This window comes from Poeciliopsis prolifica, unplaced genomic scaffold (genome assembly GCF_027474105.1).
Source record: "Poeciliopsis prolifica strain line A6 unplaced genomic scaffold, Auburn_PproV2 SCAFFOLD017, whole genome shotgun sequence".
Lineage (NCBI taxonomy): Eukaryota > Metazoa > Chordata > Actinopteri > Cyprinodontiformes > Poeciliidae > Poeciliopsis > Poeciliopsis prolifica.
Window position 1 is genome coordinate 6,347,332 of NW_026562392.1, and position 24,410 is coordinate 6,371,741.

A 24,410-nucleotide genomic window follows, 5' to 3' on the forward strand; every position below is an offset into this window, starting at 1 on the left:
CTGACCAGCTTCCCCATCTCTGCTGTCAAAAACACATTTCCACAGCATAATGATGCTTCACCAGTAGAATGTTGTGTTCAGGGAAATGAGAAATGTTACTTTTCCTGGTGTGGCTTGTAAATTTTAAGATAAGGACATTGTAGTAACCTTGCTTTGAACTTCTCCAAACCTTTATTTGTTGTTTTTTTTTTTCTATAATCCCTCACAAAACTCTGAGGCCTTCACAGAAAAATTTTTATATATACAATCAGATTAAACTACAGTACTCAGGGTTAATACTGAAAAAAATCAATCAATTTAAAAACTTTATCATGTATCTTCCACGATTATGTTCTACTCTGTGTAGGTGGATCTCAATAAAATTGAACTTACAGCATGTTGCTGTAAGTTCAATTTTCCCACATGAATCCTTTTGCAAGGCATTAACTGGGTTTAGGATTAGAAACTTCGGGCCCTCTAGTGTCAAAAACTGTGAAGTTGAAAAGATTTCAGCCATGGCTCAGTAAAACCATTAGTGGCTTTTATTTATAAGCTCAGTCTGGCCGGCCATCTTCCAGCTCTGTGGCTGCACTGCGTCCAGATTTCCAGACGAAAGGACAAATACAAGTGGGACGGCATTGTGAATGAAAAACACCAATTAGAAAAGCAAGGTTCCACTTGACTTCTCGCAGTCGAAAGTTTATCACTGTCAACAAAGTGCCAGAGCAAAACACGACATTTTAGGCCCATTCCTGGAAGCCTCTTCTGTTGTTTTAAGAGTTGAAACGTAGAGGGAAACTATAATTTTTGAACACAAACTAAAACGGTACACAAGATTTCTTGAAAAGATTTTGGGAACGTTGGAGAAAACAGATCGAGTTAGATGATCTCATTGCCCCCTCTAGCTGCCAGCTGACGGTGCTTTATCACTTCTTCCTATCTGTAAACCTTACTGATGTTGACTGGCTGGAGAGCTGCTGTGGGCCCCTGAGGATGATGCAAGCACTGTTTTTGGGTGGATTTCCCCTGGAAAGCATCAGCATGCAGCCAAAACAAACTACTGCTGATGGCTCGCCTCTTGCCTCCGGTCTCTGTGGTCTGCTTTCAGACGGCAGCCGGGGGACTCTGAGTGCTCAGAGGAGGAGGAGCGCGACAGTCCTCTTGGCCCTCCCTCGGACTATAAGACCAGAGGCAGGCTGAAACACTCAGACCGCACGCACACGTGGAGCAAACAGGCAAAGAGGAAGAAGGACCAGGGGGGGAGACCAGCTGGAAGCAAAAGAGAATGAATCTGCCGGCACAGACCAGTTGACTCTAGTTGGACTTTTGGAAGATAAGCAGGTAGAAACAAGTGAGAAAGTAGGAAGGAAAGACACAAAGAAAGACAGAGAGTTTTAATCTGGAGATGCCATTTTGAGCTCTCACAGAGTAACTGAAGATTAAGCAGATTTTGGAAATGTGGAGTTTTTTTTGGATGTTTTTCTTTTAGTAGATCAGAAGAGAGCAAGACAGAGCTGGAGTCTGAATGCACCTGTGGGTACAGATCAGAAGACCCGACGTTTTCTGTCGTTGACCTTAAGCTCAACCTGCTGATGTTTTGCTTTGAGTAAAGGAGGTTATAAGTCGAGTTTGCTTTGCCGAACGCCACCAGTCGACGTGCTTTGGGAGCATCGACGCGTTTTTGCTACCCGATCCAACAAGAGAGCAAAGCCTGCTTGGAAGAGCTCCTGAACGGGACTGATCAAACAGCCATCAAAGATGACTTTTGCCATGCTGCGCACTCCACCTCCAGCAGGCCGCTTCTTGTACGGAGACATCGGCCTCCTCTCCGAAGACGACGACGAGAACTGCAGCGAGGGCTCAGGCTCCGAGGACCGCACCAGCAGCTCCTCCAACTCTGCGTCCTTTCGCCTGTCCTCGTCGTCCCAGTCCGCCTTCCACATCAAGGTGAACAGGAAGAGAAAGATGTGTGGGGGCGCCGGGGTGAGCGTCACAAACTTGACGGGCAGGCTTGGACCCCCGGGCTCGTCTCCTCCTGGCGAAGTCCGCCAGAGGACGGCGGCCAATGCACGGGAAAGAGATCGCACCAATTCTGTCAACACGGCATTCACGGCGCTCCGTACGCTGATCCCCACTGAGCCAGCCGACAGGTAAGGAGTGACATTTTTTACTGACTGTCCTACTGCAGTTTTCATATTAATTTTGCAACTCACGTCTCATCCGACTGCAGGAAGCTGTCAAAGATTGAGACGCTACGTCTGGCCAGCAGCTACATAAGCCATCTGGGGAACGTTTTGCTCCTGGGCGAAGGGCTTCACGACGGACAGCCGTGCCACGCCCCCTCGCCTCCATTCTTCCACGTCAGCTCCTCCCCCACCCGAGGATCCGACCAATCGGCTCAGCCCAAGCACATCTGTACCTTCTGCCTCAGCAACCAGCGGAAAATGGTGAGCAGAAAAACAATAAGTCAGAGAGATATCAGCTGTACGAGGTCAAATCAAGACGCATTTACAGCGACAGGGTGGTCGTAGAGACGGGCTGTTGGGCCGGGTCAGTTTTGTGTTAAATACCTGACCCGAGATCAGCAACTGTGCCCATAAACCTCGCCGGCCCTAAGGGGCTTTAAAAGCGCAACCTCTTTTAGAGTCCACTTTCTGGGGTGAACGACCATGCAATATTGTCCTGCTGGGGGTTGGGTTTTACTGGAGCAGCTGGCTTGAAGGTTCAAGGTGGTTCCTAAAAAAAAAATCTTCTGCACTCCATATAAATGAGTGTTTCTCTGTCACAGGAGCTCAGCGAGAGCTCAGGGGACCAGAGTCAGGGTTTTTTTCTCTCAGAACTCCAGTCAATATGAGCACGAAAAATCTGAATTTAAAGTTTATACGTGTTTATACAGTGAGATTTATTACTGGGAGTGCGTGAAATATGTCCAATAGCGTGTAAATTCTTCAGCCAGGATTTGACGAGGTATTAATCCAAACTGCTGCAAAATTGAATACAGATTTAAAATCTAAAATAATAAGAAAGAAAAACTGCCATTCTTTAAAAGACAAAGCAGGGGTGAACTTTAAAAAGAGTGAGTTTTGGTTTGTCTGATCCAGCACAGGAAATTGTCATAATCAAGAACACTCTCCCATAAGAAACCATCGGCCTGATGAGGAATTACAGGGAGTGAGGGATTGCCATCAGCTGAGTGAAATCAAATATTTACGAGCTCGGTTTGGGTTTTGACAAACAGAGCGGAGAATGATAGAGAGTTGACGTCCACTCAGGCCTTCCTCTATAACCGAGCCGGCTGCCCATTTAGCAGGATTTATTGGTAAGGAGCTGACATCTGGCAGACTCCCCAGTTACCCCAGCAGTGTGTGAAAGCTAATACCCTCCTCAATGTCTAAACCCAGAGACCCTTTAGCTGAGGGATAACCAGAGTCTCAGCGGCACAAATCCTCCCCGCCCCTTCTGCCTCACCCTCTGAACTTGTGCGCCTGAAAGCCTAGACGTCCCGAGTGTCTACACCCAGACGCTCTCAGCTGGGAGACAACTGGCCTGAAACCAGTGTTGGTTTCATCACCAATCGTTTTCCGTCTGTCCCGTCGTTTCGGCCCCCACGTCCTCTTTTATTCTCACCCACGTCTCCTTTCGTTTGAGCTCCTTAACGACTTCTTTGCGTATCGATCAGGCCTGTACGGGTCGAGGCTGTCAGTCAGAAATGCGTAATGCTATCTGCGGCCGCCAACCCGTTGCTGCAGATGCATGACCGACCTGTAAATGCATGCTGAGCGGAAAACAGTTTAGAAACTTTCTGATGTCGGAGCTCTCAACGCGGAGGCTTTGATAAAGTCGCTCATTACCGGGTGTCAGTCGCATTTACACTGGTTCCCTTTACAACCGGATATTTTGTGAGTGAAATGCATTCAAATGACGAAGTGAGCACAAACGTCATCACCTATTTTTTTTTTATTTCTTGGTTATTTTATCAAAGTTTTGAAGGAAAAAAAAAGAAGGGCAATATGAGATTAGTTAGAGACAAAGTTTTTATGAAAACACAATTTGTAGTAAATATATTTTATATAGACTGGTGATGATATTACAGTAACCTTAAGGCCATTTGGGTGTTTCGAAATAAGGTTTCTGGAAGCAGTGCCAGATTAAAAAAAGGCAGAGACCCCTGGGTAAGGGGTGTTGAGCGAGACCCCTCGACCCATCCCATCACAGCGGGAAGATGCTTCGGGAATATTGTCCCCAACACAGAATTTATACCCCACTATTTCAAAACTACATTTCTCAATTGGCTAAAACAGCAGCATACTAGATATAGTGTGTTGTGACTCACTGGTTTGTATGAAAACATGTTGCTTCACCTCCATCGGTTCAGATCTACAGTTTAGATGATCCCAGATATCAATGACAAGTTAAGCCCTACTTTGTTTATAGGAGACTAGTTTGGGGTGAGCCAGGCTGCTGTAATTGTTCCTGACCTATTATATTATTCAAATGAGATTTCTAAAAAAAAAAAAAGTATGTTAGAAAGCCTCAAAACAGTGGAAGCATTATTAAATATCGACCCTTCTCTCCCATACATTAATTTGACGCTGTTTACTCAATCAAACGTCCTCTATGTTAGTAGAGAGGTTATATAGACTGGAGCTGTCTGAAACCTTCTGTCTGATCAGCTAACAGGCCCCATTAGCTAATTCCTAAGCAGCTACTTGTTCTGGAAAAACACAGGAACATAATGACTGTATGTCCCATTGTAAACACAGCAGCTTGTTGCAAAATCCAAAAACTTACAGTCGATGAGACGGACGAATGCAGCAAACAGAGTCCCTGTTTTCAGGCCCGTTTTAACCAGCTTTGCAGCATTTGGAAAACAAGTCAAACAGTTTATATCTATATGTGCAAATATTACCCTGACAGCACTTCCTCTCATTCAAAATACATCCATGTTAGTACTCTAAATTTCTGTTTTTCTGTGTCTACTGGCTGCATCAACTCGACGGATCAGTTTATCAGTCTGCAATCTACAGTAATGTAGCATTTGAACAAATAATAACTTCAAAACACAGTTTACTGCTGAACTTTGAGAGGACTGATGATTCGATGAGGTGAAGAGACACAGGCCCGGCGAGGAGAAGCAGCAAAGTGACACGGCTGAGAAAACAACTTTGTAAATAATCTTCGTATAAGTGTGGTATCTCATGGATATGAATGTTTTCAGTTTGAGTGGTTTGAAGTGTCTAAAATCAGCTCAAGATCAGGGTCCACTCTCCCTCTTGGAGGATTTACTCCCTTATTTTCTATAAACTTATTGTGTCGTTCATCCACTAGAAGTACCGGAGCCGATCCTCACTATAATTGCAGTGTATTTACTTACAGAAAATACCTTATCTACCTGTGCAATTGCAGAATAATCATCTGTCAAACTCAATTGAAGAGGCTCATCTTCCAATGCAAAATACACAAATTAGTCTTAAATTCCTTTATTTTTACTTTTTATAACACCTGTGGAATCGCACTGAATGTGTTTTGGATTTCTTCCATAACTTAATACACTCTTAAAATGAATATTAACCAAGTGTATTATCACACAATTTAATACCAGATTAGTAATTGTTCAGAGGAGCACGTGGTCGTGTTTGTCTCGTGTCTGTCTGTATTTTTGCATAAACTTTAGCGTTATGATAGGCTTAGTGGAACAAAGGGAGGGTTCCTGTGGGACGGAGTCATAATAAAGTACATCACTTATGTTTACTGCAGAGAGAATGTGTCATTGTTCACTGCAAGCTGGAATAATGCAGATTAGGTTTAAGTTTCAATCGCTTATATGCTGAATCGCCGCTGCTTTTAAAATCACTACAAGCAATCTGCATTTATACACCCAGAACGAGACTTCATGACAAGCCTTATGATGGATTGCAAATGTTTGACCGAGTTTCTCTTCGGCTTACATAAGAGTTCATATCTATGTATATTGTTAACACTTTCAAAGTCAAATTTATTTTATTACCTTAACAATAATAAAAAACGAGTAGTCCACCTAGCCCTGGAATGTAAACGATTAACTGTGATTAGCAATAATTTAGGGTGATTCTTTGCCAAATTTCTGGAGTGAGTTTGTGTGTTGGGGTGTGTTGGGGTGTGTTGGAGGGCAGAGTTGGTGCTGGTGATTACAGACAGCGAGCCAGAAGAGGTAAAAAGGGGAGTTTCTGTTCAGAGCTCTTTCTTCGTATGTTTTCATAGTTATTGAGGTTCATCACCGCTGTCAGGTCTGCTTAAACCTGCCGCTCCAGTTACTCCCATTTCCAACGCAGCAGAGGGTGAAAGTGGGAAAAGTGTACAGTCATTTCCTCTTATTATGGGTGATGACGGTGTAAGTGTTTCAAAACAAACAGCCTTGCTACTAATGACTGCTGCGCACACGGCGTCACATGTTACATATTCAGGCATGCAGTGAGGTGAATACTAATGTGATTTATTCATCTGCTGGACTCCATCCAAGGGTTGAAGAAATCAAATGAATGATCAGTAGCTTTTCTATCAATATCACAGGGAGAAAGGAAATTGACTGAATTTTAATCCATCTGTGTTGCTGCACTCGGAAAACAAAAACAATTTCATTGTCATTTATATGGAACACAGTTGTTCACACTTTGATGGATGCAAGTCAATGTGATGTACAGTCTGCCAACTGGAAAGGTTGTACATTTGGTTTCTTTTTTTGCTACTTAAACCTTAAAGCTGGGCTCCAGTCTTTGTGAAGCTTTTTGAGCGCAGATTGGCGAATGTGACTCGGACTCTAGAAACAATTTGGTAACTCGTTAAGACTGGAAACACATTAGGTCTTTTTTTTTTTTTTTTTATTACTGTAGAAATTGCTCCAGTTCATGTGCGGTTTTGCTAAATACGACTCAGTTGTGTATCGTTTGTCAACATCATCACTGCAATACAATTTTGTCAGAGGTGGGTAGAAAAATTGCACTCAAGTAAGAGTTATGGTAGAACAAGGTTAATTTCCATTAACAGTATGTGGGAAACATCATTAGAAGGTAAAAATACCATTGTTGTTCCAAAGTGTAAAATATCAACACTTCTAATTTCTTAATGAAAGAAGTTTAAATAATTATACAATTGCTCATTCTGAATGTTGGAATATTGGAAGTATTTTAAGCTGTCCAGACAATAAAACAGTCAAAAAACTGGAATGATGAGCCAATAATGAGAAAGTTTCTGTTTTCCTGCCTCTGATGGTTGTGAGGTGAATGAGCAGAACCGGGCCCGCCTCTTGAATCGCGACTGATGCACACATCACGTGAAGGACGTCTCAACATATAACACACAGCTGTAGATTCTTAATAACCAAGGATTGACTGTCAATAACCAGAGAGGTCGTCAGAGGTCCTAGAAAAGATTTTCTTTATGTGTTGGACAAAAAAATCTCACAACATATGTGCGATTCTGCATCATTTTCTGGCTTGTTTTCATTAGCCAGAAAATAAATACAAGAAAATGAGCTGCTGACCCATCAGTGTAGTTATCGAAGTTTAGAGGAGCAGGGACAAACAAAGCAGGACACTTCATCTCGAAATGATGAGCACGAGAAGGGAGGTCAGAACATTTTCCTTTTTTTTTTTCAAAACTCACAAGCAATAAAGCTGCAGCAGATTTTTCAGTGTGCGATTATAGTACTGCAGTAAAAGATCTTTATAGATCTTCACAGTGTCAGGTTTAGCAGACCCTTTGGATTCCACGGATGGCGCGTGGGGCCCCCATGAATCAGGTTTGCTCCCTTCAGATCTCATCAGATTGATGTGTCGGGAGCGTGGAGGCTGCATAAACATGTAGAAATCCTGGTCGGCGCAGCCGTGCTGCAGCAGAGCAGGTTCTGGAGGCTCCATTCGCTTCTGGTCGAGGTGAGCCCGGGGTGATGGCTAGTAGTTAAGATGGTCTTTCCGTACATAACAACTTTAACCATGCTAATTTGTCTACTTCTGTTTTAAGGGCAGAGAACTCTGTATATTTTTACAGCTTTTTCCACAAGTGTGGCCTATTTCTATTGGCTCGAACTAGGAAGAGGGTCAGCTCAAATTAATGGCAAAAGAAAATAAAAGTGGTAATTTGTCTGCCAATGACTGCAATGGAGAGCTTCTTTCCTTTTAATCCCTGTATTACAAGTCGAGACAATTTGCCCAATATCGGGGGTTTTACAGCTCCATTTTATGGCATAAAAAGAGCTGTCAGATGTTTGGAAACAACATAAAACGCTGGAAAAAATCCAATTATCTCGGTACTTATGGTGTGGTTGCTGTAAATAGACCATTGTTCCCTTTGAAATGGCCAATTTTATTGGCATTTTAGGGCGCAGCCCATATTTATTTATGATTTGAGTGAATTTCTCAAAATTAAAAAGAGAGGTTCAAAGTCAGTGGCACGGCAGATGAAACACGACGCGTGTGCTGCGCTCCCGCTCGGAGCGGCTGATCTGATGCGCTTTTGCGCACAGTTATCTGCGGGCGCACGAAGAAGAAGAAGAGGCCAAATCTCTGCGGCGAAGCAGCTGATTTCCATTTGTCTGTTTTGCTGCGCTTCAGGATGAAAGCAAAGAGTCGCGTATCAAAGCGGGGTCGTGTCATTTATTGGATGACTCAGTTGAATCGGGTGACTCTTGCATTTTTTTTTTTTTTTGCCCACACAGTCACCTCACAAACACACAGACGCGTCCTCCCTCCCCCTCGGCTGGCTCTCTGTGTCTGGAAGTCATTGGCAGAACGGAGCAGAGCAACAAATGAGCTAATTGTTCTGTAAATGATTTATCCTCTGCTGAGGCAGTGCAGCCAGTGTTTAATTCAGCGGCTGCTATTAGAAACACATTGAGGCTGAGCTTTGATGGTGATGGTAAAGGAGCCTGGAAACCGCGCTCTGTGGAACGCCCTCTCTGCTTACACTCACACCTCCACAAATGACACACACACACGCGCGCGCACACACACGCGTGGGTGCGCAACCTTTCTTGAGAGTTTTTTTTTTTAAATAAAAGCGTTTTATTTCTGTTTCCCTTGTCATGTCAGCCAGATGGCAGCTCTTCGCGTCTATCTAGACCGCATAAACAAACCGTGGATGATAGCTCAGGAGCTCTGGATCGCCGCTGCGCTTTCAACGCTTTCTGAAACTAATGGCGGGCAGGAAGTTTTTTTGGAAGCGGAGACGGAGGCGAGGAGGAAAGGTGGCCAACGAGTCAGCGGGGATAATCAACCCCGCCATTTATCCTCCGGTTTGGACGTTTGCTTTCAAACCGCGCGCATGCGTCTTTATGGAGGCCCAATCAAGCGCGCGCCTAAAGAAGGCTCTATAGTGCGTTGGCTGGGACGCGTTCAGACGCACGCTAATGCTAATGGCTGCGGTTCTCACAGCTATTTGGAATATTAAAGACTGTTTTAGCTGGAAAAAAGCATGGCGTCACTCTCGTGCTTGAAGCTGACGTTTTCAGTGTCACAGATGAAAAGCCGGAGTTGACTGGGAGTTAATGATTTGTGCCTCATCAGCGGCAGCGTCGCCTACGTGCTAATGCTAATGAGGTGCATCAGGCTGGGCTCATATTCTGCGGCTGACTGTTTTTTGGGGTTGTTTTTTTTTTCTTCAAACATATTCTCCCCCACGTCCAGCGTGTCATGCAGTCAAACGCAGAGCCGTCTACACACATGGAAGCAATTAACCCCCCTAATTCAACACCAACAGAAGAAGTCGGGTCCGATAACAAAATCTATTAGCAAAACTATCATTCTGTTGTCATTTGGCCTCCGGGGACGGAGCCGCTCGCAGGGCAAATTAAAACACAAACACGGAGCTCCGAGCCTGGCAGAGAGAAGTTCAACATGGCGAACAGGAAGGCTGGAGTCGGCGCTTTTAATGAGGCCGCTCCTTAAAACAATACCTGCTGAAGCTAATGACGAATCTGCTATTGGAGGGCGGACATGTTAGCGCCGATGATGAAGTGACGCTATCGGCATAATGGGGCAGAACAAAGTGGAAATAAAATCAAGCTTGTTCTACTCATTACAGCATTAAAACGGGTTGGCGATAAAATACACATGAAAACGGGGCAATCTAAACCCAATCAGTTGTTTTGTCAGGGGATATGTATCAAGAAGACAGAGGAAGGTAATACGAATATGTTGTGATCCAAGAAAAACAGAGGCTGGCATTGGATTCTCATGACGACCTCTGACCTGTCAGGTCACAGGATAAGATACAGTTGTCCCTACTGTCGCCAAACAATGCAACATATTAAATATTGCTCCTATATTAATGTCATTTTTGAAGCTTTATTTACTTTTGGGTGATTAATTTAAGTGTGGTTTTCAAGTGCTCACAGCAGGCATGTAAAATTAGGAGTATATGAACCGTTCAATATGGAGAATATCATTCCTGTTTTGTGTTTGTGCCTTTCCTGCAGCATCACAAACATAGCAAAGTGAAATTAGCTAGTTAATCAGTTGTGTTTCTCCAGGTAGAGAAATGCTTGGGAACTATAGCTTTAACACCTGAGTTGTCACGACGTCGCATTGTGTGGTGTTGGAGTGGAGGCTGTCGGTCCTTAATGCAGGCGTCTTTTGCTGTATAATACAGGCCTACAAAGCAGAGAAAACGTTGTGCTGTCAACTCTCGCAGATATGGTGGTCCTGCGAGTTGCTCGACGTAGCCAAACCAAATCAGCAACTAATTTTTCATGTGCTCTAACTGTAACGGAGGAATAGCATCATAGGAGGCCAAAAAACAGTGAAAAATAGAGCCGCATGATATCAGAAAATGATGCAATGGTGATATTATTGTTGAAAAGTGCAGTGACATCACTTGTGATGGGTCCACATTTTCCTCTTTTCCAGCTGTGCGTCCAGCACTCCTTGACCTTAAGCGTCTTGCGCGCTGTGATCTGGCCCAGTTGTGGGCATCCACTGCAAAAAGGCGTTTAACCCAAAAGGCTGCAGGTCTGTTAGCAAACTAGAAGCTCATGTTGGTTGGCATTTTAGCAAACAGGCGTGCAATGCAAACTGTCCTACGGATTATTCATTTTTGCATACTATAATAGTGTGATGATGTTTGCTGTTTTTTTTTTTGTGTGTTGCATTAGTAGAATAAAATAACCATAAATATGTTGGTGGCTACAAATAAGCTTTCTTCTGATTGTTTTTCTTTCAAATATCTTTATTTCAACTTTCCTTTGTCTAGGCTTGGAAAAATGTCCCTTTTCCAAACTGCTGGCTTTTGTTTCATTTTTATAGCTTTGTTTTTTATTAAAGTTTGGTGTTTGTTTTACTTCATGGACAACTTAAAAGTCAATAACAAGTAAGCTATTGCGGTGAGCAGCAACATGTGGGGTAGGGGCAGCCCTGCATTACTTTATCCTCTGTAGAGCCAGAGAAAACGCCACTTTTTCTTTGGTATTTCACTGACAGGACTTTAAACGCTACAAAGGAAAGTTCCAGCGGTTTTGAAACTGTAACTTTTTAAAACCTTGATACCGATAATCTGTATGCGTCTGCGTCCAAGCCACATAATGGCAAATTGGGACATTTTGGTCTGCTAGTTAGCTCACTTTAAAGGTCTGATGTGTGATTAATTTTTAATTGTTTGTCATTTATGAGGGTAACTACAGCTTATATAAGCCACTGGAGACAGTGACACAGTCTTAAATATTTTCACTTAATAATCTAGAAGGATATAAGTCGCTTTCATTTCATAGTTAAATACCAATGTCCTTATATGAATGCAGGCCCGAGCCCAAGTGGAATTATTTTTTCCAACTAGTCAGTCCTGTCCTCATGCAGCCAGGGACTAAATTAGATGTTTTTATTTGACAGTCTGAGCTTAAGACAGGAAAAAAAAAGAAAGAAGAGTGTATGGAAAATCCACAATTATAGGTAAAGAATCAGCAGGGTTGAGTTTGGCAAAAAAAAAAAAAGAAAAAGAAGTTTAAATTTGTGAGTTGATAAGACACTTTAATGAAAGCGCTTAGTGTCTTCACATCAGGCTGCTTTTCACCTTAATAGAACAATAATATTGTTTCGGGGTGGTGATATCTTCATATTGTATCTTGAGCAAACATCATCAGGTAATCATATTAGGGCTGGACAAATCGCCCTCTGGGGAAGCTCCTGGTATGTGTGCGTGGAAAGAGGGAAGAAAGAGCAGAACCGTCATCTGACCGTGACCTATTAGTCTTTAGCAGATTGTTTTGACTACCAGGCCGGCCTGAAGGCGACCCCTCCTCTGAGCCAGTTCAGATCCAGCCTCGGCGGCTACAGCTGCGCTTCCAAGCCGTCACCGATTGCTCACGACGAAACGCGGGACGGTTCGTCTAATGACGCTGTACTAATTTCATGTAATTTTGGTAAATTGGCTAATTTCAACACCCAGGTTTTTGAGTGAAATTCTTGGTGTATCCTCTTTCTTCAACCCAGAGTACTTTTCCTTCCACTGATAAATGCCTGCAATTTTCCAAAGCGCTTTCCAGCAAACACCGGAGAGCGCGGCTGCACTTGTGTCTCGCAGCTGTTGGTTTGATGGTTTGTGTTGGGAAAGCGAGCACGATAACAGGAGTGCTACAGTTTGGCCGCAGTTTCCCAGGCTGTGTTAAATTCATTCTCACAAAAAAAAAAAAAAAAAATTAACTTTTTTGGCCAAAATCCCATGACGCCCACTGCCTTACTCTTAGTTTTGAAGTGCACATTGCTGGATTACGCCACAATTCAAGGAGTCTATGAGGTCTGAGAGCTGAACCACATTTTACCCTTTAACCCTCTTTCTTAGCCCTAGTTTCTATATTTCTATGGGGTGGAGCGTCCCACTTTGTTTCTGTCGATTCGGTGGAGGGCCGAGCGACTGAGAGGTGCATGAAGGGCTGAACCCAATAAATACAACTCATGTAGGTTTTTTTAAATTCAGCTTATTTAATTGTAACATCTTTTCTTTAACTTATTTTTAATGGTAGCATATTTGCCGTCTGCTCTGAAATGTACTGGTATTTTTGGTAGCACTGTAATTTGGTGTTTAAATAAATCGGTACTGAATACTTGTGTCATTATAAAATATTTTGCCGTCTTAAGAACTATTGTGGTTTCATGTGTACTAATGTATTTAATTTGTTAAAGAAATATATTTTGAATTAAGTGATAGTTTCTGATCTGTTGCCATGGTGAAAAATAAATGTGTTGTATAGGTTAAATTGGGTTGTAGGTGCAGCCAGACTAATATAACTCATGCACATATAAAGATTTTTATATATAAAGAGTGCTATTTTAGAACAACCGCAGAGCATATTGTTTGCTTCAGCACTTTTATTTAGTATTACAGTATGAAAATCTTAATTAATTTCACGTACATCAACATATGTTTATTTTTCATGGTATGTTAGGCGATAAACGAGATCACAAATGTTCACATATGAGGAAACGGTGAGAATTGCAGATTTATCAGCTAATTGAAGAACCGCTCCATCTCTAGCCACAATGTGTCCAGTCATTGCACTTCAGAATGTAACTTAAATATTCCCCATGCATCCAAATCCAGCGGTAGTGGATAAGTACTAATCTAATTTAATATATGAAACTCAGATTAAGCCTTCAACACTGGGCTGAAACTGCTAGGGGTAAAATTGCACATCTGATGCTCTCAAACTGTAAGAGTTTTTCAGGTGCAGAAGGTTTATTCATGCAGGTTTATTCAGAATAATAAAGAACAGAGATAATAAAAACCCTAAATAAAGACTAGTAGTAAAAATGATCTCCCATAAAAAAAAATATTTAAAAAAATCACATTCAAACAAAGCTAACACATGACAGAAATGGACGGATAGAGTGATCTTTGACCTTTACGGCCAAGCTGCAGGAAACGGTAATTTTTTCCATCTGTATTTCAAGAAGCCAAGTGCATTGAAACTAAATTCTGCTTCTTGTGCAACATCCTCCGGTTTGTCTTGACCAAAAGTCTTGACTAAAGTCGGTTTCCTGGGCTAGACTTTAACGAGGCCTGTGTGAGGACTTGACCAGATGAGGCAGGATGAAAGTGCAGCATCTGAGCTTTAGGTATTTCCTGAAGATCTCTCAAGTGCAGGATGAAGTTCAGGCACTGAAGTTCAGCGGATCTTTATCAATTGACTTTCTTGTGTCTTTAAGTTAAGAAAATTTGATTGTATTATTCTATTGTATCAGAAAAGAAAGTGATCATCGGCATATTGTGAAAGCCTCAGGGTGACAGTTACATTTTTTAGGGTTTTTTAGCGGGGCCTTTTGGGAAGTGAACTTAAAAAAAGTGTAAAAAAAAAAACAACAAAAAAAAACCTGTGAATTTAATGTCATGAAAAGGCCGCATGAAGTAGCTGCTCTTTTAAAACGTAAATTCCTGCACACAAAGCGCCAACCTCTAAATGTTTGCGTTTGCTCACGCTTGCTTCTGCAGCCAACTACGAGCGGCACAATCACAATCTACTAACGACACTCACCTCTGTACATCTGGAGGACGGATCGTCAATAATCGCTCCAGCGTCTCCTGGCGCTCGCCCCAATCAGTGGGAGGACCGATTCCTGTCCAGATCCTGTGATTTCATCCTCCGATTACCACCTGATACCCGTCCAAACACCTACCCGCCGTTGCTGATGTCAGTCACATGGACCTTTCCAAACACCTACACCTTGTGCTCCGTCTAAAATACAGGAAATGTGTTACAGGTGTTGAGAAGGAGGCCAAGCTGGGAGTTAGCTGAGATGATATGAGGAAGGAAAAGGAGCAAGGAGTAATAAAAAAATCACCAAAAAAAATCTTCCAAACTGTTTTTTTGGCAGAAAATACAACAAACGCATCCAAATTCAATTTGAATGAGAACAGATTTTGATTAGGAAACATTTATCAACAGCCAGGGATTAGGCATTAACAGCATTAGATCAGATATCATTAATTTTTGAGACACGGCAAAGATTGAGCACGCTGCAAATCACTCAGAAAATAACCTCATTAAAACCCTTTGAGCTGGGCTCGGCGGTGGATGGCCGGGGAGAGGTTAGGTGAGGAGGGAAAAAGTGATGTTATTTTCCTGGCCAGATAGAGAAAGGCTCCTCACCAGCCAGGAAATCAGGGCTCCTCTGTTCCGATACCACAGATAAATGAGGAATATATCGTCTTACGCTGCGCTTATAAATCAGCTCATGATGTCATCGTTCAGCCTGCGTTCGAATTAAGCAAAACACGTGTTGCTCCCTGCTGCTGCAGCCAATGTTGCCTTGCTACTGTGTGGAATGTGTTAGTGAGTTTACTGCAGCCAGTTGGGGCTAATTTGCTTTCTCGGCAACCAGAGGCGAAGCGCTTACAAAACCACACTGATTGCAGAAAGCCAGACTCTCTTGCCACAGCAGACGGTAGAGCTGTCTGAAGTGGAGGTTCGTGACCCCCGGAGAGGTCAGCATCAACGCCAGAAATGTGAAAAGTCCCTGCGTTTTCTTGGCGTCGCCTTCGCAACGTTGCATCATTAAATCCACGCTGAACGTTCCTGACGATCTGACGCCGTGTTTTTCTTTCTGCCGCAGAACAAAGACAGAGACAGGAAGACGAGCATCCGAAGCTAACGCCGAGGGCACAAACCACACGGACAAAATGTTCACGACTCTGACGGGGCTTCATGTGATTTTTATTACAACCACTGCAGCTTGAGGACTAACCAGACTTGTGATGCATTCTAAAGACTTTTGAAGGATTTATGTAGCACTTCCACTTCCTTTACAAGGAATTTTTTAATGCTTCCTTTTTCTATTACTTTATGCGAACTCTTTGTTTTACAGTGAGGAATCGTGAACAAGACTTTCCATGGATTTTCACCAGCATATCAAGACTATAGAGAAAAAGAAGAAGAAAAAAAAAAACACAGTACTTCTAAAAAAAAAGAAATATGGCACATGATCTCTCCAAACTCACAAATTTGTATTCATTAAAAGTTGTCTTATTAAAATGTAAACTGATATAAAAACAAAATGTATATTTATGTAACATAACAATATATAATGAAGCTGTGTTATTTAACAGACTTGTGGCATTTTTGATATTGTTTTTTAAGTACAGACTTTGGTTTATGACTCAGTTTGTAGCATCGCAGAGAACATGCTGGAACTATGGTGGTAATGGTTATTTCGAATATTCATCCCTGAAAGTGGAAAATAACTCGAGCTGACCAATAAAATGTTTGTAAATCTGGGCGTAAATCATACTTTTCTGAGCATACTGTATTTTCAAATCTTGTCCCAGTAATTGCCAGTTCCAACCAATAAAGCTTATAAAGTTTCCATTTTGAATTTATGATGGCACGCAGATGTTTTCTGAAACCAAATTGTGGGGTTTTTTTCAGGGGGACACTTTCGCTGCTACAGGAGACACAAGAACCAACGAAAGCCTTTTACAAGAGCAAACTTAAGGCACAATTATCTGAAACAATTATCTGCTTTTGTGTTAACGTTTCAGTTTAGATTTCCCTTTCGTCTCAATCTGTTTTTAACATAATCAATGAAGTCTGTTTTGTTGGGTGTTTTTTTTTGTTTGTTTGTTTTTTGCTGCTCTTTGCCAAAATGATCTTGAAAAAGCAATATTTGCTTCTTTTTAAAAAAAATAAAGGTTGAAATAAAGATAAATAAGAAACGCTAAAGAGGAAATAAAGAAAAAGATTAAGAAGCGGAGGAACAGGCGAGCATCAGAGCAGGGGTGGGAGGAAGGATCGAAGTGGGCTGCAAAATTGCATCTGCAGGTATGGCTACTTGGACATCTGCCTTTGTCCCTTTGCTGTCCTCTTCTTTACCTTTCCACATGCTTGTTCTCTTTTCTCCTCCTCTGCTCTTCCTCTTGTCTCCCTGGAGTGCCACTGGCCAGAATCTGGTTGGTGATGGCTTTCCAGTGTGTGCATCCTGACCGTGCTTACCTTCCCGTAACCTTGTCTGTCCAGCCTTTCCAGCCTCTTCCCTTCACGAGAAACAGTATATATATAAATATATATATATATTTATTTTCCATTCTTTTGAATTCGTCTTTGTGGAAATAAACGGGACGCTCTTTGCATTTTCTTAGTTGTTCTGTTTTGATGTTCTCGGGGAAAGACAAAGTCTTGCATCCGAGCAAACCTTGGTCCGATGACTGTAGAGGGCATGGTGGTGCCTCTCATCTACCTGTGGTAGAAAGTCGAAAGGTGAAGAAACGCCCACATGTCGAGGTCCGCTGACGTCTAAATGGGTTTTAAAAGCGGCCGGGTCGGGGTTGACTGTACGGGCTGCTCACTTTCAAGCATTCTGCACAAATTTGAGTCGGACCAATGGAGTGAATAGCTCAACATGTCAACACGACTAACTAAAGCAAACTAAATAAATACCATGACTGGCCGATGGGAGAATACACATGACTGATGTGTGGAGGGTTGAGACTGCATGTTTACATACGTACACTGTTTAATAAAAGCAATAAATAAAAATAACATGTTTTTTTTCACTGTCTCACATTAAATTAAACTACATTTCCATGACTTTTTAAAAATCTTTCTTTATATTAAGAGGTTTACATGCAGTTTCTGTCTGGTCGGACTGCCTAACGCGGTGTGGACTGGGTCAAACATTTTGGTTATCTGGCATGTCTTTGGGTGTTGCTTTGACTTTTTTTGTTGTGATGCCATGAACTGTATGAAATGTTTCTTTATGCAGAACATCGCCTCCTTCAGACGGCGTTGCCACCACGGCTGGGATCGTCTTCTCACGGTTGCAACATTGATCCGCTTCGACTCCAAACATAACAACGGTCAAACACTTTCGTTTTCATTTAATCAAACCAAAGCTCTTCTTTCTAGGTCCACATCACTGCCCCGACATCTACCTCGATTTATTTTTATGATTTCGTAATTGGAAACAATGTGTTTGAGGTGTTGCCTTTCAAACCTTTTTCAAGAAATATTTTCTCGTCATCCGGGCATTTCGCAAATGGAAATGGTTCATATTATCCTAACTCACCAACAATTTCAGACAACAATTTCTTTAAAAAAAAGAATCTGGTTGAGTTTGTACTGACGTTCTTCTGCAACGTGACAAGTGTTGGTGAAAAAGGCCAATTAAAAATGTTAAAATAAACCCTGAATCAGAGAAAAAAAAAAATACTGAAGGAAACAAATCAGACTCATTTTGAGTGCTTTGAACTGTGCCGAAGACTTAATCCACATCTAGTGCCAATGTTTTTCCTGAGCGGACGCCGCAGATGTCGTATCAGCCATTAGAACATGATTCACAAAGGTAATAGAAGTGAAGTGAATATTAAAAAAAACTAATAATATATCATTAATACTAATAGCATTTCTGGCAATATTCTCTCTGGTTCAGGAGAGTTTTGGAAAAGCAGTTTCAGAGAAAACCCAAGCTAAAGATAGTTGTGAGGTCTGGAGAATCACTTGCATTGAAGACAAAATGTAGTTCTGGCATGTCATGCTTGAACTACCCTCACACTCATGTGCCAGGGCTGTTTTCCTTCCCAAAAAGACAGAACATAGGAAAATAAAGGGCAAAATCTCCGGGCACGTTGGCCGTCATTGGCCCACTCTGTGCGTCGGATCGCGTAGAAATGATTCCGTTAGTGTTGTGAATTGACTTTAAAATGTTTTTTTTTTCTTATTATTGCCCCCTGACAATTTAAAAGCTGGATATTTTTTCAAGGAGAAAGTATCAGCTTTTTGAAAAAAAAAAGTGCAGTGTCTAGTGTGTCCTAATGGCTTCTGGTCCAGTTAGTCTGAGAGTCTGATCTCTCTAGCAGGCCGTCTGTCTGAACAGTTGTGAGTGGGGGGAAAAAAGGAACCGGTTCCACCCACACAGATCAGATCAGGTTCCCCCTACGCCTACACTCACATAATCTTGAACACACACAGATGACCATTTATGCAACTTGCGAGCCAATGAACTTGTGCACAAATAGATGAGCACACTTTATGAATGGACGTGCACACATTTGCATGCGCTCACACTCGTCTGCGGCAGGGGAGTCTGTGCTATAGCTTAGCCGTATAATGATCTCTGTATTTTACATCGATGAAGCAGATCAGCTGAGTACGCAGCCTGCTGCGGTGTGTTGAAATGGGAGGCTTTGGACTAAAAGGTGAAGCGGAGGTTGGAGAATCAACTGGTTCTAATTATCAACACAACGGCCTGACGAGGATGCTTTGTGTTAATGCAGTTAGCAAAAGTTACAAAAAAGCAGCTGTTGTCAGAGGATTCTCACACTCGCAAGAGAATCAGAATGAAAAATAAACCCGCTTGGCATAAAAATGTGAACTTTTGTAAAACTAGATATTAGGTTTGGAGGAAAACGGAATTAAAGATGAAATCAACAGCATGGTTTCAAACATATAATCCAGAGTACAAATAAGAGTAACGTGGATTTGATGAAGCCCATTCATTTTGGGCAAACTGTTGACCAAACGTGAGCACAGGAAGTGCAACACACGCTTGCATCAAAAAGGAATAGTTTTTTCTTTTTAATCTCAAATCAAAACATTTTCCATTCCATAACAAAATCTATTATACAAAATGAAGCAGAAGGAGATTTCTGTACATTTGCAATGAGTAATCAATACTCCAATTTGAGATTATAGGAAGGGTTAGTAATCAAACTTTTAAAACCAAGATATTTTCACAAAATGATTAACTTAGCCAGTGGAATACAAAAACAAACATCTGAAATGGAAAATTACAACTCCAGTTCTCTTCCACACGCCGACAATTGAAAAGGTTTCATGCTGAAAAAATGAACGTACAAATATTTTTGAGAGTTTATCAGTCTCAGGAGGCTGAGCTCTCTGGACCAGAACCATCACAATAGAACCTGAAAACAGGACCTTACTCTGGGCCAATTTCCACAGAACCAACTTGTGTCTCTGGTTTGAAGCCAAGAAATCTGGATATGTGAACAGTCCGATTCTGCTGCAGCATGCTGGTATCAGAGCGCTCTCTCTGAGGCTGGCAGGGCGTCAGCTTTGGCACCGGTTATAAATGTCTGCAGGTTCCTCACTTATGGAATCGAGTTGGATGTGAATGAAGAACACATTTTCCTCACATCCTGATGGGAAAGACAGTAAATATTTTTTTCATATTGCATTACTGTATTAATCTAAGCGTTGTAGTTTTATGTCTGCCTGCTGATTACCAATCGTTAAAAAAACCTAACCTCTTGCTATGTTTTGTCGCTAAATATAGCAAGAAAGTCACCGAGTTGGCAACAGTGAGGTGACTGTTGGTAAATGCAGACATGACCTGGTGGGCGGGGCTTTCAGTCAAACCTCTCTGACATCAGAGATGTTGATTTTTAGATCTTTAGCGAGGAAATAAAATTGGTGGACAAGATCAGCTTCACATCTGAGTGTCAACCTGTCATCCATTTCCCAAAATGAAGGAAATCATGGCTGACCTATGTCAGTGAACCCCTTCTCTCTTCCGACTTTTGATATTTACTCATTTATACATTATGTGAGACAAAAATGATTATAATTATTAGACAGGGTAGTTAAATATCTTTTTTCTTCCAAGAGAAAGTGTCTGATTATTTGTAAGACCTCCTCGGCTTGTGGGTGCAGCTACAAAAATGTGTAATTTTGAAGCGAATATGATTTATGAGTTTATTTATCGTATTGTCCAAACAGCGACTCTCCATTAGGTTCCATCTGTTTGTGTCTTTGGCATAATGTCACTGTGAAGACAGACTCAGAGCAGCTCAGCGCGCTCTCTGCCTCTTCATCTCTCATGTTACTGGTTGAGCCAAAGAGTCTTATGGGGTTTTTTTTTTCACATCAAGCGAAATCATATCAGCCATTGTTAAATCACTACGTGTGTGAAAATGCAGCGCTTTATGGGTCACCTCTGAAATAGCTGAAACATTCACCCCTCCACACCGCTTGGCTTCACGGAGCGTCGACCTCGGTTATCCCTCTCACGCTGCAGATCCGCCGAGTCGGAAACTGAAAATAAAGCCTGGAATTTCTCAAACCGCCCTCCGCAGCTTTTATAAATAAGCAAATTATTCGGGAATAAGTGGCCAGACGGGCCTTTGGATCACATCTCAAACACATAAACTAGTTATTTCATCATTTCTCAACTGTCAAAACACGAGAATCAGTGAAGGAGACAGAAGCACTTCCTGCTCTTTTTCCAACTCATCCATGTTCTTGCTCTCTGATGGCACCCAGCTGAATAAGGCCTATTAATTAAAGATGGATCAGTAGCAGCACTTTTCCTGAAGCATGACCTCCTGTTGACTTTGGAGCAGAAGTTTCCTCTGGTGTCCTCCTCTGCTCTGCGGCCCTGTAGGCCAACTTCCTGCTTCCACCCGAGCTGTCTCTATAAAATATAAAGAAGAAAGATATAAAAAGGTGGAGGAAAGAGCGAAATGCACCTTTAGGAACATTAGTCTTTTCAATCCACCTGAGGCCTGAACTACACACACACACACACACACACACACACACCCCCACACACACACACACACACACACACACACACACACACACCCCACACACACACACACACACACACACACACACACACACACACACACACACACACACACACACTGCAGGAGGCTAACTGCTCCAAGTGGGAGCTCTGCTGCCGAGGTCCGGATGAAAGGAAACACTAAAACTACAACGAGGGAAAGACAGGTGGCCGGCTTGGCAGCTCCACACATGCGCACGCACACACTGTTACACACACACACACGCATGCATGCACAAACTCTGTCCTCCTTAAAAACCCCTATTGGGCACACCTGTGAAAGTGCCAAATCTTGGACTATTCAGCATTCATCCTCCCTTTCCGCCCCCCCTGCCTTTGGTCTCTCTCTTTCTCTCCTTGCATTCCCTGACAATAAATCTTTTCTCCCTCTTTCTGCGTCCAAGAGGTCCGCTGCGTAAACATTCCCCTCGCAGGCACGCAGCCTGGCTCATCTTTAATTGGTTGTTAAAAAGACATTTCCCGCCGACAAGGATACAACCTCGCAATCACAGAGCCGTGCAAGGGAGGCCTCAGTGGTTACTGCATCGTGGCTGAGTGTGCACGCATCAATTATAATTAGACTCCAAATAATTGCAAAAGTAACAGAAAACTATGTTGAAAAATAAAACAAACAAAAAAGAAGTTGCTCGGTTAGGATAACATTTAGAGAAATCCAGTAAAAAAGACCTAAAAGATTTACTGACATGGTTTTACAAGTCTTTAGATGGTCTATTTTTTTAGCCTTCATCAATGCACCATTTTGGAAAAGAATAAACGTTGCTCCCTCTCCATTAATTAACAGAATAACAGAATATCCAACAACTCTTTGGCGTGCTGTTGCTTCGTTCTGATGGTGCCTTTCAGACCAGGTGACACACTGAGTGACTGGTTCAGTCTTTTGCACTGGATCCAGACTTTGAGAGATGCATAACGGAGACAAGACGGAGACTGAGACACACGTATGCGCAGACACGCCAATGCAAGGACAGAGAGCGTTCTATCCTTTATAGGTTGTTTGACTCAAGAGGCACGCTGGGTTTTATTAGGCTCTGAGCAGGCAAGTATGAAATCGTGATGTTGTGCCGCAGTTTCCAAAGTGATTCTCTGAGCATCAAAGGTGGTTATTGGGTGCCTAAATTCAAGGACAAGGTGAAAAAACGACACAGCCTATTCCTGAAATGTGGAGAATTATTGCAATGGGATTTGAAACCGAGTGGAGATCTGGCCTTTGAGATGAGAGATTTGGGTGGGTCAAAGGTTAAGATCAGCTACACCCCGCAGCAATCTGCTGTCAGGCGATAGATAGATATAGTGAGAAAGAGATGGCAGGAGAAGAGAATTAGAGAGGACGCCAAGCCTTCAGTCAGCAGCAGCTTGCCAAAGAGTTGCTTTTCTTTGCCAGGTCCCTTTGCTCACTGCTATGTCCTCTCCAATAAGACCCTTGGTTTAATGCTGGAAAATTCTCTCCAAGCTGTCAATCAGCCCCCTTAATAAAAACAAAGTATAACATTGCGGTCCTACTTGCTCTCCCTTCTCCTTTGAGATTCAGAATGCAAGGTTTTGTCTGCGGAACTGTGAAAATCTCCTTCGCTTTTATTAGAGGAATCCTGCTTTGACAAAAACTTTGGAAAAATCTGGCCACTCTCCGCTCCGTGTCTCCCATCTGGACAGCATTAAAGCCAACCACCTGGACCCTGACCAAACCTTAAATGAAGCTGGGGGTATTATAGAAAATAACTCCAGGATCTGCCTGCGCACACAGATACATATCTCCCGCCGTTCACTCGTGTGCGAGCGCGCTCCAGACATGGTTTATGTATCTTCCGGTTTCTCTCGATTTCTATTTCATGCTTAATCAGATTTGCTTGAGGAAAACTACTCCTAACGTCCACGACGGGATGTGATTTGACTTACTGGCTGGTTGGGTGTTTTTTCTTTTGCTCATTTGTTTGGTTAACTGACTAGCTGATGGACCGGTTGGGTGCTGACAAGCTGGCTAAGACGGCTGACAGAATGAAAGATTGACCGGCTGACAGATGAGTGACGATTACGGACGAGCTGAGTGGCAGCTGGCATCGTACCGCACGTGTAAGATTAATGAACTCTTTCTTCTACCAGCTGAGCTAAGAAAACTTCTTCAAATGTTGGTTTCTGGGCCTCAGCAGACTGCAAGTCATTCAACAGCCATGTCTGCTTAATATTTTTACATCAGTGCTCATTGTAGGATGTGAACCCTGACGTCGTAGCCATCAATAATACGGTAGGCCTACGCAGCGTGATGCAGGCCTGTTTTTAACCCGGCAGATCAGTCCGCTTTTCCTTCTGATACATATTCTGAAGACGGAAAAAAAAAAAAAAAAATCTCTTGGAAAAGAGAACATCTTCTTAGGTTGGCGCCGTCCAGTAAGACTGAAACCGAATCCCACGGACCTTTCCCCTCCGTCTCCTCATCGAGTTTTGTGAACTTTGTGCAAGAAAAAAGTTCAAATAAATTCCATGAACCTAAGAGCAAAGAGTGGGTCAGTAAAAATATGTGACTTTCTGATGTCACTCAGTAGTTGTCCAAACTATTGGAGCTAATCAGTGGCCGTCTTGCAGCTCATAGTCTGATATATGTTCCTTGAGGTTAAATTGGTATTGCAAAGGCTTCAATTCAAGCTGGTTAAATAAATAGCTGCATATCTCCGATCAGTGTGAAGCATTTGTCTACTTGATCTGAAAAGTAGGCTCTGCACAAAAAACTGGTAACTGGCTGTGGGAGGTAAACAGTGGTTTCCGTCTTTCGACATTATTATTGGTGAGAAGAGACTTGTAAAACATTGTCAGTCAGTCAGAAATGCAGGAAAAGGAGAAAATCGTTCCCTGAAAAATTGGGAGAGAAACGCAGCACACGAC

At 42.4% G+C, this 24,410-nt stretch overlaps 1 protein-coding gene across 1 annotated transcript; it reads left to right on the top strand.

Annotated features, from left to right (window-relative positions):
- Nucleotides 1-1,202: 1,202 nt before the first annotated feature.
- Nucleotides 1,203-16,303, top strand: LOC129367402 (basic helix-loop-helix transcription factor scleraxis-like). The gene is made up of 3 exons (XM_055041786.1): nt 1,203-2,129; nt 2,210-2,426; nt 15,552-16,303. The coding sequence occupies exons 1-3, from the start codon at nt 1,738-1,740 to the stop codon at nt 15,588-15,590; spliced, it is 648 nt and encodes a 215-aa protein (XP_054897761.1). The 5' UTR covers nt 1,203-1,737; the 3' UTR covers nt 15,591-16,303.
- The last annotated feature ends 8,107 nt before the right edge of the window (nt 16,304-24,410 follow it).